The sequence below is a fragment of the Mizuhopecten yessoensis genome, unplaced genomic scaffold (genome assembly GCF_002113885.1).
Source record: "Mizuhopecten yessoensis strain PY_sf001 unplaced genomic scaffold, ASM211388v2 scaffold9253, whole genome shotgun sequence".
In the NCBI taxonomy this organism is placed as follows: Eukaryota; Metazoa; Mollusca; class Bivalvia; order Pectinida; family Pectinidae; genus Mizuhopecten; species Mizuhopecten yessoensis.
Window position 1 is genome coordinate 1,354,986 of NW_018407955.1, and position 15,520 is coordinate 1,370,505.

The 15,520-nt window shown below is 40.5% G+C and overlaps 2 protein-coding genes across 3 annotated transcripts; one reads left to right on the forward strand and one right to left on the reverse strand.

Moving 5' to 3' along the window:
- Positions 1–1,278: 1,278 nt before the first annotated feature.
- LOC110457593 lies at positions 1,279–2,820 on the reverse strand. Its single transcript, XM_021508926.1, has one exon. It carries the CDS (start codon positions 2,818–2,820, stop codon positions 1,279–1,281), a length of 1,542 nt encoding a protein of 513 aa, XP_021364601.1.
- Positions 2,821–12,824: 10,004 nt separating this feature from the next.
- LOC110457600 (glycoprotein 3-alpha-L-fucosyltransferase A-like) lies at positions 12,825–15,485 on the forward strand. Of its 2 annotated transcripts, XM_021508942.1 has the most exons (3): positions 12,825–13,035; positions 13,203–14,246; positions 14,724–15,485. In XM_021508942.1, exons 2-3 carry the CDS (start codon positions 13,251–13,253, stop codon positions 14,784–14,786), a joined length of 1,059 nt encoding a protein of 352 aa, XP_021364617.1. In that variant the 5' UTR covers positions 12,825–13,035; positions 13,203–13,250; the 3' UTR covers positions 14,787–15,485. The 2 variants fall into 2 exon arrangements, with proteins under 2 accessions (XP_021364617.1, XP_021364616.1); XM_021508941.1 differs by lacking the exon at positions 12,825–13,035 and having other exon boundaries at positions 13,101–14,246.
- The last annotated feature ends 35 nt before the right edge of the window (positions 15,486–15,520 follow it).

Below are 15,520 nucleotides of genomic sequence, written 5' to 3' on the forward strand. Positions count from 1 at the left end.
CAGTAAAACACTCAAACTCTGAAGCACGCCTGGAGTGTTCCCCTCATTTTTGGCTCTCGACGTAGCCGAGGGCCTTACGCTGTCGTGAGCATCGAAATAGCATAAGGTTTAAATAAAAGATGCTTATTGTTTTTCAAGCTTTAATAACGATTGATAAAACTGTTTATACAGCAGTTAACTGGTCCCAGTTCATCGACAGCTAATTGGCCTGGTGTCCCACTTTCGTTATCGTGACAACAAAGTTTCTGTCAACAAATTCATTTGCTTTGTGTTAACCGATCTACGAACAGCCAAAATGTTTAACAGTCCGTCTACTGTAAGTGCAAGTCGCTACCAACATATCCGAAAGGTGTATTTCGTAATGCCTGGGATAAAAAAAAAGAAAAAAAATCATTCATAGTTTTAGTATTTTGAGCCGAACGACAATTCTAATAATCTAATCTCTAATGACATTTTTTATTGTGAAAATTGTTAAAAAATATTGATACGTTGCAGGTTTATATCTGCTCTTATCTCAATACACTACCCACAAACACCAACGCCAAAAAATGTATTTATCTCACTCACTAACCCCTACACTCTAACAGAACAAAACCATCCCGCACTAATCCAATTAAAACTACATTCACGCAGTTACAAACACAATTACCCGCACCTATCAACCCCATAGTCTATCAAAACATACTAGCTGAGCCTGTACACCCTACCAGAACACACACACATCGAACACTAACAAAAACACTCTACCTTCACATATTTCGCACATTTACCCCCACACATTACCACTCACTCCATACACTAATCCAACACAGTGTGTATACATAATCACAATCACTAGAAAAATATCCAACTGCTTAACTCAACTGCATAGATATTTCTTTTGATTGTAAGTGTGTTTGAAAGATTTTAATTAAGAAAAAAAGTAACATTGTGCTGAACTACTAGCAAGGTGTTGGTTGTTACAGCTAGATACAACAAACGTCTAGGAATACATTTACATTATGAGATTTGAAAATTGACTAAGAGGCGTAACTCTATAATCCTAAATCATATAGGTTTAAAAATCCGTTCTCATCTCAATGGTTTCAATAATTACGAAAGAAATCCAATTCCAATAGAAACACGTAATATTTTGCCATAAATTTCTTTTCAATTATCTATTTACATTATGAGCTTCACTTGATATTAACACGTGCATGCAAAATAATCCATAAAAATTGTGACAATATTCCTTCATTGCTTGAGGTAATATGATAAAATCAAGTAAATCTAGTAAATCTAGTACCTGAGGCGTTTGATCACGCAATTTCCGGTGACTGTTTCTTGTCCTACCCATCCAACCACTCCTGGATTTGTCCCCGAGCACTTAATCTGACATCTGTTTCTGGTGAGTTGCCGATCGCGTTGTCCAGACCCATTGACCAGCGTTGTTGGTCCCCTATCTTCAGAAACCACGATATACCCTCTGCAGTCATACGCGATTGACTTTATTTTAAAGTGATATTTAGGGTAGTTCGCTTTCCGCGCTTGTACATCATGTCCCTTGTATTTATGTATGACCTTCAGATTCGGGTCGCATAAAATGACACTGTTCCAATCACACACCAGGGCTATGTTTCCTGTAACTGGACACTGGGCGATAGATTGCGGATACTTGATCACCGACAGCTGGTTAGTGGTTGAATAAAGTATGTTTCCTTCTTTGTTGTAAACGTTTACCTTGGATTTTGTATCATCTATACCCACCATTATTCGACCCTCAATGGTTACACACAGACTGCGTGGACGGCCATCTACATTGAATCTAGGTACCGGGGACTGCGAGAATGGCAAGACTTCGAGAATGTTTCCCTGCATTTTGTCACACATCCACAAATGTCCAGTGTTAGGGTCAAGGCTTATGTCCCTTACGTCTTTTCTATGTTCGACTGTGCGTCTGATCTGACCGCGGTTGTCGAACAGGACCACTGTTGGAGTTTGATCACATACCCACGCACATTCTGTTGATGTCGGACAGATTCTGGTGATTTTCTGTTTACTTGAAAATTTCATTGTTTGCTGGGTGGTTGATTGTTGCCTGGTTGTTGGCTTCAGTAGGTTTGATGTTCCTCGTGGATGCTGGTCAGTTGTAGGGGTTTGTATTGGTTTGACATATGGGCGTAGCTGGTTTGAATTTTCGTTTGAATGGTCAGATTCATTGAGTGACGATAATCGTTCACTGTCAGGGGAAGTGACTAGTGTTCCAATGGCATGCTTTATCTGAACTCTGTCTTTACCAGGATAGAATGATGCATCCTGTAAAACGGATAAATCAAGACTTTGCAAACTTACTGTATCAGTTTTCGATTCCTCGTCATATACTTGGATATTGGAACCGCTCTGCAGGACCAGCTTACACTGTTGTACTTGAGAAGACACAGTTTCGTATCTGCTTTCCTGATTGCCAATATGATCCTTTAGCTCTTTTTTGTCCTGTTGTTTGAGGTCATGACACCTTGAAACATATCCTTCAACTAAATCATCGACTTCTTTTTTACACAGTCGACCCTGGTCTTTGACACTTCTTACCAGTTCATCGTAACGGTTGTCAGACTCCGCCTCTTGATTTCGAGTGGACTCGATGTCGAGAAGGAGCCCCGGTAGTGTTTCTTTTTCAGTTCTGCTAATAAAGTCTTGGATGGAAGATATCTTCTGTTGAACTATATAGCGGAGCTCTACAAAGCTGTCGATGTGATATTTGTGTGCCGTAACTACACAGGTAACACAGATTGCTTGGGAACACTGATTACATATAATAGCTACATCATCGTGTATGTGCATGGAACATTTTGGATTTCCTTTTTTCCTTATAGGCCAGGACAGCCAGGTTGATTGGACACCATCGCAATATTGAAGTAATGCAACGAGTAATATATAGTTGTAAACATAACAGATACCAGGATGCAGATATGTTATCTACTCGCACGTCTACACATAATGTAAAAACCTTAGTTATTAAGTACAACGTCCACTGTCAGTACACATACGGTAATACATATAATAGTGTGGTGATGAGTAAGGGCACAAAGGTGTAAACTAGTTTGGTATCGAACATGTTGTTTCGAGGCGAGTAATTGATATAGGTGACAGAAAAATGTTTCTCGCATTCCTGTGCTTGTTTGACAGCACTGTCTATGGTCGGAAATGGTTGTAAGAAGGTTCTTTCTCACACAACTATTAGGTTTTCTCATTCCACACTGTAAACATTTGTGATTACCCGCTAGTGGGTCACATCCTTGACGTTATTTCATCAGCCAATCTTCTAAGTATGACGTCATTACCAATTGCGAGGTCATTATTCATGGCAATTAGTTTTCCTGAGCGGGATCAGGCAGTAGTAATGTATAAACGAGAGAAATAGATGGTTTTCTGGATAAAATATGTGAATGTTGAGGGAGGAAAAGGTCCCCGATGAAGGCTGTGTATTACTCCGTACAGTTCGTGTCGTTATCAATTTAAAATTCAATAACCCGAGTTAGATAAACATGATAACCAACCAACACTCGTTTTTTAATTCTATATCTTACACCCATTCTATTTACATGACGTCGCAATGGGATAACAATAAGCTGACGTCACCAAATCGATAACATTTTGAATGCGGAAATTGCGACGACGTTTATTTGCGGTTTCTGACCTAACCCAGGGGTGTAAGATAGGTAAATTCTACTACATTACGCTGTGTTATTCCACTGTCAGATCATTGTATAAACATGCAGACTGTTGAATAAATATGAGTTATACACCACACGTGGTATATGACCTTCCGTAGTTTTGATTGGTCGAGAAGATGAACCTTGACCGGACGATTTGTTTCACGCGCTTTTTGCCACGCGCTTTACGTCGTCTGCTGTCAACATCCGGCAAATGTTGGTGACTTTTGTGAGGTTATGCGATGGGAAAAGGGGGTTATTAAGGCAATACCAAAAGAAGATGATGCTTAAAGATTTGATCGCTAGTTCCAGGCAAAATTGCTACATTCGCTCGATATCGTTTCGACGCCATGCCGTCGCGTGTCCATGTCGTGAAACCCAGAGACGTAATATATATGTCTCTGTGAAACCCAAACAAGATCTGTAATAGCGTCGGAAAAGATTTCGTTCTCCCCATGTCCAGTTATTGATATTTGGAGGGCCTGTCTATGGCGGAGCTCTCACTATAAACGTCAACCTTAGAACTTCACGAAGAAACGTCCCAGGCCTATGGTTTTTGACATTGACAGCGATTAGTTCGTCTTCATCACTTGGCGGGAAGCAGACTTCGTACGATATGCTTACGCGCATATAGTCCGTGGTTAATTTATATTAATAATTAATTATTTAAGTTAATGCAATATTGCATACTCTCAATATTTAAAGTCGTCCATCCATTTTATTTTTCACGAAGTTGTTGCCAAAACATTAATTTAGAAAATTATAAAATTTGTAAAAATAAAATGTCATTTTTGAATATTAATGAGTGACTTTTTACATATTGGTTATATCACTACGCCAGCCTTGTCAACAAAATAATGTGTATGCTATTCAAATCAGGAAATACTCCAGCTGTTTCCGACTGAGATTGTGGTAGAAACAGATCACACGACTCGTGGCTACGTATTGAGTATGGTATTTATTTCACTCTCGTTAGTTAATTTTCAAAAGTTACAGGAAGACACTCGCTAAAGCTCGTGTCTTTTGTAACTTTTGAAAATTAACTAACGAGGGTGAAATAAAGACCATATTCAACAACCACTCGTAGTGTAACCTCTATTTCCACTTTCAGTGTTTTCAAATTGGTGCAAATCCCTTTTCAAATCGAAAACCCCGAGGACGGAATTTCCCAATTTCATTTCATTTTAACAAATTTTATTCATGATGGTATATGAATGGGATCGATCAACAGGCTATGCCTATATCTCTTATCTCCTGCATACATTAGTGTGAAATAGCATATATACAAATGTATATTATAATTTATAATAAAAACTGAAAAAGATACAGCTTATATACAAAACATTTATCAATGTGCAAGTCAATAGTATAGGGGAGATAACTCAAACTGCTTATAGAAATTACAGGTCAAACTGTGCTGTATCCCGACCTCACCAGGATAATGAGTGAATATTAACTTTCACTATATCCTCAATGGGAATTCAAGATCCACACAGAGTGACTCGTATATAGTTAAATATCAAACTTATATACATTGGATATTATGAATAAGCTATGCCAATATCGTGTGGTATATTAACATTCACATTATAATATTTTAAGAATAAACTTATACAAATACTTGTTATTAATTGCTAACAACAAAGATGTCAGCAGTTCTTTTAATGTGAATATTCATGTTTTCAATACAAGTACATTGTAATATAAGCTGATAATAGGTAATTCTGTTTATATATATATTTTTGAGTTCACAATAAAGGTTGAAACACTCTCTAGGATATTCTTATTAGTTTCATCGTCACATTGATTACAACCATCCCGTATAGTATGTAGAGTATAGTGTGAGTGATTATCATAGAAAATAGAGAAGCCGAGAGTAATTGTCTGTGATTATGGTATCTGGCACAGTCAAAGAAGTAATGATGACTTGTTTCCTGTATGTAACCACATTCACATGAAGCAGATTTTACTAGATGGTCATTAAAAAGATGAAAATTTAAGTTGCTAGCATTATTTCTAATTTGACATAAAATTGTTTTAGTATAAGATTTATTTTTCTTTCACCAGAGTTTTTTTTACCACTGTCTGAGTATCATTAGCTGGTATATTGTTAGTTATGCTTAGAGGTTCTTAAATTGGGGAGAGATAAAAATCTGGATCTAACTGATTGTAAAATCGAAAAGTTAAGGGAAAAAACTATCAGAGTAGCTCTCAGTTTTACATAACGGGGGGTAAATTGTTTTTCCAATCTTACACCCGTGTGCATTAAAGTCTTATGGACTTGTATCGTGTTGGTGTATTGTTGGTATTACAGTGAAACGATATCAGGTACAAAGTCGAAAAAGTGCTAAATACATGTAATATAAATATATTATGGCATATGGAATAAATATATTTAAGAATAATTGCCGACGCGAATCTGTTATAAAAGTCACAACGCGAACATTTCAACACGCAAACAAAATCACTTGTTTGAGAAATTTGATGAATCACCGTTTTTTTTAAAGTATAAAGTGAACGACCCCAACAACATAATAAAAAAAGAATATGTCATTCATATGCGGAATCGAAGTGTTTAAGTGAGGCAAACAAACGCTAAAACAACTGTTTAGCTACATATATCATCTAAGTACTGGATGACAGCTCCAAATGATTTAAATGTCTTTTATGTCTTAAATTTTCACATGTATACGTCTTACAAGGACGTCGTAGGAAGCCTGAAGGAGTTCGATATCTCTAGTACTAAGACGTCGTAGAAAGCCCATAGAAAGTCCGTAGGAAGTACTACTAGCACGTCGTTGGAAGACCGTACGAAGTCCGTAGGAGGTACTACTAGCACGTCGTAGGAAGACCGTAGGAAGTCCGTAGGAAGCCCGTAGGAAGTCCGAAGGAAGTACTACTAGCAAGTCGTAGGAAGACCGTAGGAAGACCGTAGAAAGCCCGTAGGAAGTACTACTAGCACGTCGTAGGAAGACCGTAGGAAGACCGTAGAAAGCCCGTAGGAAGTCCGAAGGAAGTACTACTAGCAAGTCGTAGGAAGACCGTAGGAAGACCGTAGAAAGCCCGTAGGAAGTCCGTAGGAAGTACTACTAGCACGTCGTAGGAAGACCGTAGGAAGACCGAAGAATGCCCGTAGGAAGACCGAAGAAAGACCGTAGAAAGCCCGTAGGAAGTCCGTAGGAAGTACTACTAGCACGTCATAGGAAGACCGTAGGAAGACCGAAGAATGCCCGTAGGAAGACCGTAGGAAGACCGTAGAAAGCCCGTAGGAAGTCCGAAGGAAGACCGTAGGAATCCCAAAGAATGCCCGTAGGAAGTCCGTAGGAAGTGCGTAGAAAGTCCGTAGGAGTACTACTAGCACGTCGTAGGCTAGCACGTCGTAGAAAGCCCATAGGAAGTCCGTAGGAAGACCTTAGGAAGTACTACTAGCGCGTCGTAGGAAGACCGTAGGAAGCCCGTAGGAAGTCCGAAGGAAGACCGTAGGAAGTCCGTTGGAAGTACGAAGGAAGTACTACTAGCAAGTCGTAGGAAGACCGTAGGAAGTACGTAGAAAGTCCATAGGAAGTACTACTAGCCCGTCGTAGAAAGCCCGTAGGAAGCCCGAAGAATGCCCGTAGGAAGACCGTAGAAAGTCCGTAGGAAGTACTACTAGCACGTCGTAGAAAGCCCGTAGGAAGACCGTAGAAAGCCCGTGGGAAGTCCGTAGAAAGCCCGTAGGAAGACCGTAGAAAGCCCGTAGGAAGACCGTAGAAAGCCCGTAGGAAGACCGTAGGAAGTCCGTAGGAAGTACTACTAGCACGTCGTAGGAAGACCGTAGGAAGACCGTAGAAAGCCCGTAGGAAGTCCGTAGAAAGTAGTAATAGCACGTCGTAGGAAGACCGTAGGAAGACCGTAGAAAGACCGTAGGAAGTCCGTAGGAAGTACTACTAGCACGTCGTAGGAAGACCGTAGGAAGTCCGTAGGAAGTCCGTAGGAAGTACTACTAGCACGTCGTAGGAAGACCGTAGGAAGACCGTAGAAAGATCGTATGAAGACCGTAGAAAGCATGTAGGAAGTACTACTAGCACGTCGTAGGAAGACCGTAGGAAGTCCGTAGAAAGTAGTACAAGCACGTCGTAGGAAGACCGTAGGAAGACCGTAGAAAGCCCGTAGGAAGTCCGTAGGATGTACTACTAGCACGTCGTAGAAAGACCGTAGGAATCCCAAAGAATGCCCGTAGGAAGTCCGTAGGAAGACCGTAGGAAGTCCGTAGGAAGTACTACTAGCACGTCGTAGGAAGACCGTAGGAAGACCGTAGAAAGCCAGTAAGAAGTCCGTAGGAAGTACGTAGAAAGTCCGTAGGAAGTACTACTAGCACGTCGTAGGAAGACCGTAGGAAGTCCGTAGGAAGTCCGTAGGAAGTACTACTAGCACGTCGTAGGAAGACCGTAGGAAGACCGTAGAAAGCCCGTAGGAAGTCCGTAGAAAGTAGTACTAGCACGTCGTAGGAAGACCGTAGGAAGACCGTAGAAAGACCGTAGGAAGTCCGTAGGAAGTACTACTAGCACGTCGTAGGAAGACCGTAGGAAGACCGTAGAAAGCCGGTAGGAAGTCCGTAGAAAGTAGTACTAGCACGTCGTAGGAAGACCGTAGGAAGACCGTAGAAAGACCGTAGGAAGTCCGTAGGAACTCCGTAGGAAGTACTACTAGCACGTCGTAGGAAGACCATAGGAAGACCGTAGAAAGATCGTAGGAAGACCGTAGAAAGCCCGTAGGAAGTACTACTAGCACGTCGTAGGAAGACCGTAGGAAGACCGTAGAAAGCCGGTAGGAAATCCGTAGAAAGTAGTACTAGCACGTCGTAGGAAGACCGTAGGAAGACCGTAGAAAGCCCGTAAAAAGCCCGTAGGAAGTCCGTAGGAAGTACTACTAGCACGTCGTAGGAAGACCATAGGAAGACCGTAGGAAGCCCGTGGGAAGACCATAGAAAGATCGTATGAAGACCGTAGAAAGCCCGTAGGAAGTACTACTAGCACGTCGTAGGAAGACCGTAGGAAGCCCGTAGGAAGACCGTAGAAAGTCCGAAGGAAGTCCGTAGGAAGTAGTACTAGCACGTTGTAGGAAGACCGTCGGAAGACGGTAGAAAGTCCGTAGAAAGCCCGTAGGAAGTTCGTAGGAAGTACTACTAGCAGGTCGTAGGAAGACCGTAGAAAGCCCGTAGAAAGCCCGTAGAAAGTCTGGAGGAAGTACTACTAGCACGTCGTAGGAAGACCGTAGGAAGTCCGAAAAAAAGTCCGTAGGAAGTCTGTAGTAAGTAGTACTAGCACGTCGTAGGAAGACCGTAGGAACACCGTAGAAAGCCCGTAGGAAGTCCGTAGGAAGTACTACTAGCACGTCGTAGGAAGACCGTAGGAAGACCGTAGAAAGCCCGTAGGAAGTCCGTAGGAAGTACTACTAGCACGTCGTAGGAAGACCGTAGGAAGACCGCAGAAAGCCCGTAGGAAGTCCGTAGGAAGACCGTAGGAAGTCCGTAGGAAGCACTACTAGCACGTCGTTTGAAGACCGTAGGAAGACCGTAGAAAGCCCGTAGGAAGTCCGTAGGAAGTACGTAGAAAGTCCGTAGGAAGTACTACTAGCACGTCGTAGTAAGACCGTAGGAAGTCCGTAGGAAGTACTACTAGCACGTCGTATGAAGACCGTAGGAAGACCGTAGAAAGCCCGTAGGAAGTCCGTAGAAAGTAGTACTAGCACGTCGTAGGAAGACCGTAGGAAGACCGTAGAAAGTCAGTAGGAAGTCCGTAGGAAGTACTACTAGCACGTGGTAGGAAGACCATAGGAAAACCGTAGGAAGCCCGTAGGAAGACCGTAGAAAGATCGTAGGAAGACCGTAGAAAGCCCGTAGAAAGTCCGTAGGAAGTACTACTAGCACTTCGTAGGAAGACCGTAAGAAGACCGTAGAAAACCCGTAAAAAGCCCGTAGGAAGTCCGTAGGAAGTACTACTAGCACGTCGTAGAAGGGCCGTAGGAAGTCCGTAGCAAGTCCGTAGGAAGTACTACTAGCACGTCGTAGGAAACATGAAGGTTTAAGATATCTCTAGTGCAAAGACGTTGTAGGAAGCATCTAGGTGTAAGATGTCTCTAGTAATAGGACGTTGTAGGAAGAATGTAGGTGTAAGATATCTCTAGTACTAGGACTTTGGAAGAAGCCCGTATGAGTAGGGGATTTGTAGTACAATGTCGTTGTAAATAGCATCTAGGTGTAAGATATCTTTACTACTAGGGCGTTGTGAAAACCTGTAGGTGTAAGATATATCTAGATCTAGTACTACATGTAGGACGTCGAAAGAAGCCCGTATGAGTAGGGGATCTGTAGTACTAGGGCATCGTAGGAAACGTGTAGGTGTAAGATATCTCCAGTACTAGGCCCGTAGGAGTAGGGGATATATAGTACAATGTCGTTGTTAATAGCATCAAGGTATAAGATATTTTTACTACTAGAGCGTTGTGAAAACCTGTAGGTGTAAGATATATCTAGTACTACATGTAGGACGTCGAAAGAAGCCCCTATAAGTAGGGGATCTGTAGTACTAGGGCATCGTAGGAAACGTAAAGGTGTAAGATATCTCCAGTACAAGGACGTCGTAGGAAGCATGAAGGTGTCAGATGTCTCCAGTACAAGGACGTCGTAGGAAGCATGAAGGTGTAAGATGTCTCCAGCACAAGGACGTCGTAGGAAGCATGAAGGTGTAAGATGTCTCCAGTACAAGGACGTCGAAGGAAGCCCGTAGTTGTAGGGGATATGTAGTACTAGGACGTTGTAAAAAGCATCTAGGTGTAAGATATCTCTAGTAATAGGACGTCCAAAGAAGCCCGTATAAGTAGGGGATCTGTAGTACTAGGACGAGGATCCTGCATTTAATATTTTGAACGGTATCGCCATTTGATAATCTACCATCAGCTTATTTGCACCTTGTTGATGCAATCCATTACTCTGTTTTTTAACAAACCTTTCTTATACATTTGTATATGACTTGAGATTAATATGAGTTGTTAAAGTTTTATAACAATATTAATATGTCGTCATCAAACTGTACTAGCTGTCCTTGTGTAAATACTAACCATTGTATGGCATTGCCACTATATGATCCAATTAAATTCAGATGATTGCTTATATCATCGTTATGATGACGTCATAATCGTTAAGTTGGAAACCAATGACCCTCTCTGGACAGATGGTTGTTTTATAAATTGAACAAGCATATATGACAAACAAATTATTTCAACTTAATGCTGGATATCAAGCCATTCGGATCGATATGTCTTGCCTGTGCCCCGCTTTGACCATCGATAAACATGTCAAGTTTGGTTGGTGTAGCACTAATTGTTTCAGAGAAACTATCTTAAACGCAAAAACTTGATGTTGATGGAGATGCTGACAAAGTCAATGGACCATGAAAGGTAGGCGGCATTCAGCATTTTAACATTGGTTGAGATGTTCTACCTAAGATGCACCTATGGTCTAGCACTTAAAGTTTTAGAGAAACTTAAACGCAAAAACTTAATATGTAATATAGCTACTTCGTGGCGGCGAGACAAAAATGAGTGTAATTGACTTGTCTATGAGATAAACAGATTCCAAAAATGGTCAAATTGCCAAACGCAATTCCAACATAAAGAGTTAGCGCGCTTCATTGAACTTTTTCTTTTCCCAAATGCCACTGATATTGCCTGTGAATGGCAACTGGAAGCAAGTCAATGCTTCAGCGACGGATAAATGCCACATTCGAATGTCAAGAATGCTTAACGCTTTACCGATTTAATGTCCAACTTAATTCGAGGTTCTTATATACCGCTTTATCCCGGTCTAGGTCCTATGTCGCTTCAAAGCGGTTCACAAATTATTATCCGTGGTTATAGGGCCTTTGCATTCAACAATTCCAGCACTGCCCTACCACGTACTCATTTACAGCTGAGTAGGCTGGAACAAGCGGAGTAAAGTTTCTTGTTCAAGGATACAACACAGTACCGTGACGTGTCTCGAACCCGCAACCCTCCGGTCACGAGCCTCGCATCCTACCACTAACTAACGTGCCTCCTTAGCTTACCTTTGTTTGCGCGCACTTATCCGTGACGAGTCACGTTTATTTGGTTGTTAAGCTGTATACAGCTGAAAGTGTTGTGACTTGCATGCAATATATGTACTGTTTGTAAAAAATGATATAACTTAAAGGAGAGAACGACTCACTAACTGAGCATGAAAGCTGGGAACTTTGTATTTATATAAGACGATTCTTGTTAAAAAACAGTCAATATACTAAGAAATGTCGTATTGTTATATTATGTAAATTGTTAAATTTAACAAGAATGATAAAATATTTATAGTACGTTTTTGGTCAAATATACTGGCATTTCACCAAACGGTATATTGTTTAAAAGGCTTTCAGAATATTAAGGTTGCAAAATTTCCTCTGTAAAAGGGGGGATTGGTCAGAGTCATTTAATAGTTCACATTGTATATAATTTAATTTGAAGATGTTTTAATGTATACTTGAACACTTTTGTCGTTTTCTTGATGGTGTCAAACGATACCTACAAAGAATCACAAGACTATGCTCTTGTGAATAGTCAAACTTTTCTACTGACTAAAATATAATAGCCATAGCTTTTCCATTTAAGATCAACAAAAATTGTTGAATTTAATCAAAAGCTGTCACACTAGATTAAACCGAAATTTGAACGTAATTCCTCTGACATACGCCTTTGTTTGATCGTTTTATTGTCACGGTAGGTTTTAAACACATCGCAATAAAGAAATACAGTGTAAAGATGTCAATCAGTCATTTATCTCAATCCCTCTCTACTGTATACGGAAAAGCATTAGGGCCACCTAGCCTAAACCAAATTTCCTTTTTTTCGTAGTACTTACTCGAATATGAAGGAATCTACCACCAAGACAAAAAAATATCGCCATACGAAAACTTTCAGAAATCCGCCATCTTCCTTGTAACATTTTCTGCTAAGTGTCAATAACCTAAATAACACCACTCATGCCCTTATACTCTTCCGTTGTGTAGTGTTTGGATACGTCCTTATCCGGATGATAGTCGCCCCTTATAATCACCGGATGTTGTCATGTGCATGTGTGTTGGAATTCATGTCGTCTGCCACCTTATCATCACTGTCGTGTACTAAAGTGACAACCTACCTTCTGTGATGATCTCGCCTCGCCATCTTGAAAAGATCCACCCGTAACGGGTACACGACAGTGCTCATGTTTTGATGTCAGGTATTATTTAGCGGTTCACCAAGTATCTAGCAGATATCACACGTAGGTGTGTGCACAGTCGTCGGGTACAAGTACAAGGTGTGACTCAATAAAGATATTGTGTACATTGTACATGTAATGAGGAAGTGAATGATTATTCTTATTTTAAAGCTTTTGGATGTAAGGAAATGTATAAAAAAATGCAAATTTGTCACAAGTATATGTTATTAATCATATCATTCGTTATTGTCATGGTTATTTGGCAGATAAATTTACAGAGACACTCGGACACTGGCGTATTGCAGCAACCGGTTATGTTAATCGATATCCACAACACATCTCATTGGGTAAATAAGACGTCTAAGACTGTGTTGATATGGACCGGATTCTTTTCTGACGAAACCTGGGTGGATTCATTTAAGAACGCGTTTAAACTATGTAAATTTAAGTGTATTGCTACAGCAGATAAATCGCAAATAAAATCTGCAGATGCAGTTGTATTTCATCTCCGTGATATAAATAGTACAATTCCCGACTATAGGGATGAAAGTCAGGTGTGGATAGTTATCAATGCCGAGGCACCTCCCAATGTGTTCAGATATTCTGTAAGTAGAGATCTGAGACGGGTGAACAACATGTTTAACTGGACACTTACATATAGACGTGATTCAACGATACATGCTTTCTACGGTCGATTTGGGCCTCTATCAAAAGAGGAACAACTCGAATATACTCCAATCAATTATGCAGCGACGAAATCCAAAATGGCAGCATCGATCGTTAGTGATTGCCTCGACAATGCAAACCGAAACAGAATACTTCAGAAACTAGCCCGCTATATCAACCTTCATCAATACGGGGGTTGTGGAACTCTATCCTGCCCACGAACAAGTGAAAGCATATGTACGTCAAGCCAATATCGATTTAGGATTGCATTCGAGAACTCAAACTGCAGGGATTACATCACCGAGAAGTTTTGGAACTCATTAAAGGACAACGTTATTCCTGTTGTGAACTGGCCATGGCTTGAGGAAACAGCGATGAAAGAACTTGTACCGCCGAAATCTTTCATCAATTTACATGACTTTGAAACCGTCGCAGATCTAGGTAAATATTTAAACTATCTCACTCACAATGATGCAGAATTCAACAGTTACTTTGAATGGAAGAAACAGTATCGACTGCTTATGAGTGTACCGTTCTCCAGCATCGACTTATGCACTAAACTGCATCAGCCACAGAAGGATCAGGAAATAACAGACTTGCACAGATGGTTACAAAATGATACGAGTACATGTAAGCCCATTTCGGTAAGTAAACTTGATCAACATGTTTTATATTCCTCTATATCAGATTATACAAATGTTATGACACCCTTACAAATCTCTTTCATCACTCCTTAATGGGCCACAAATCCGCAATGGCATATGATTCCCTCCATCCCATTAAATATGACTAAATCAATTTAAATTATGAAACAAGTTCTCACAATTTATTTTAATCACTCTTGTTGGCCCGGATATTAGCGCTCGGGGGGTCTTAATGTGGAAACCGGAGGCAGCCGGCGTCCCCAGAGTAAACCCATGTGGTCGGGTGTTTTCGGGGTGATTATATGGTTTTGTAACCCTCGGCAGAGGCTCGGTATAAACAATCAAAACATCATGTCTCTGGTTATAGATTTATGTGCTATACCCTCAAGGTAGAGAAAGATTCTGTTAGTCATCTAAAAATCTATGAAGCAGTGATTATATGAAATTGATAAAGTTTGTGTTTATCTATTGTTTCAGGGTTTCAGTTCGCTCCTTATACGTTTAGAACGCTTCCTTTCCGGCAAGGGATGGCCATGGTGACAAGACAAACAATCCGAGCAAAATTGGTGTTATCAATCAATATCCAGGATTAATGTGTGTCTCACTACTTTTATTGTGAAAAAAGCAACATGGCTGCCCAGTTGTTTGCTGATTACAGTTCCGGATTAATAGGTATAAGTACTTGTATTTAATGCCTTGTTCTATCCAATAGTACCTGTATTGTCATCTTCCAAACAGATGTGAAAATATAAGAACTATTGGTGATTAGTTCGATTTAGTTAAATAATATGACAAAACCCAATATAACATTGTCTGTTATTGGACTTCCTCGTTCATTGAAGTATTTACACCGAAAGGAAAGACCAATGCCGACTTTCGTACGTTTACAAAAAATAAATAAAAAAATAAGTGTTTCAGATGAAAGAAGATTTTTTATTGCAAACACAGTTTCAAGGATCCCTGCTCCAGTAACAAAACCTGATACTGCGCTTTGGATTTATTCCCCGGAATATCTATAGCTTTCTTTTTTAATCAATTCCGAAAAGAAATCCATACCTCGCGGGACGTTTATGAACAACTTAAGGGTGAAATAAACAAAATGTTTCAACAACATTGTTCTGAACAACCTTCCGGATTTGACCTTGATTTGAACCTTCGACTTCAGAGTATAGACCAACGGAGCTTAGTTGTTGATGTTAAACCGAAAGGAACCAAAAAATCTCCGCTCTCACACCTGTAACAAACATGGAGTATGTACATCTGTCACATTGTAC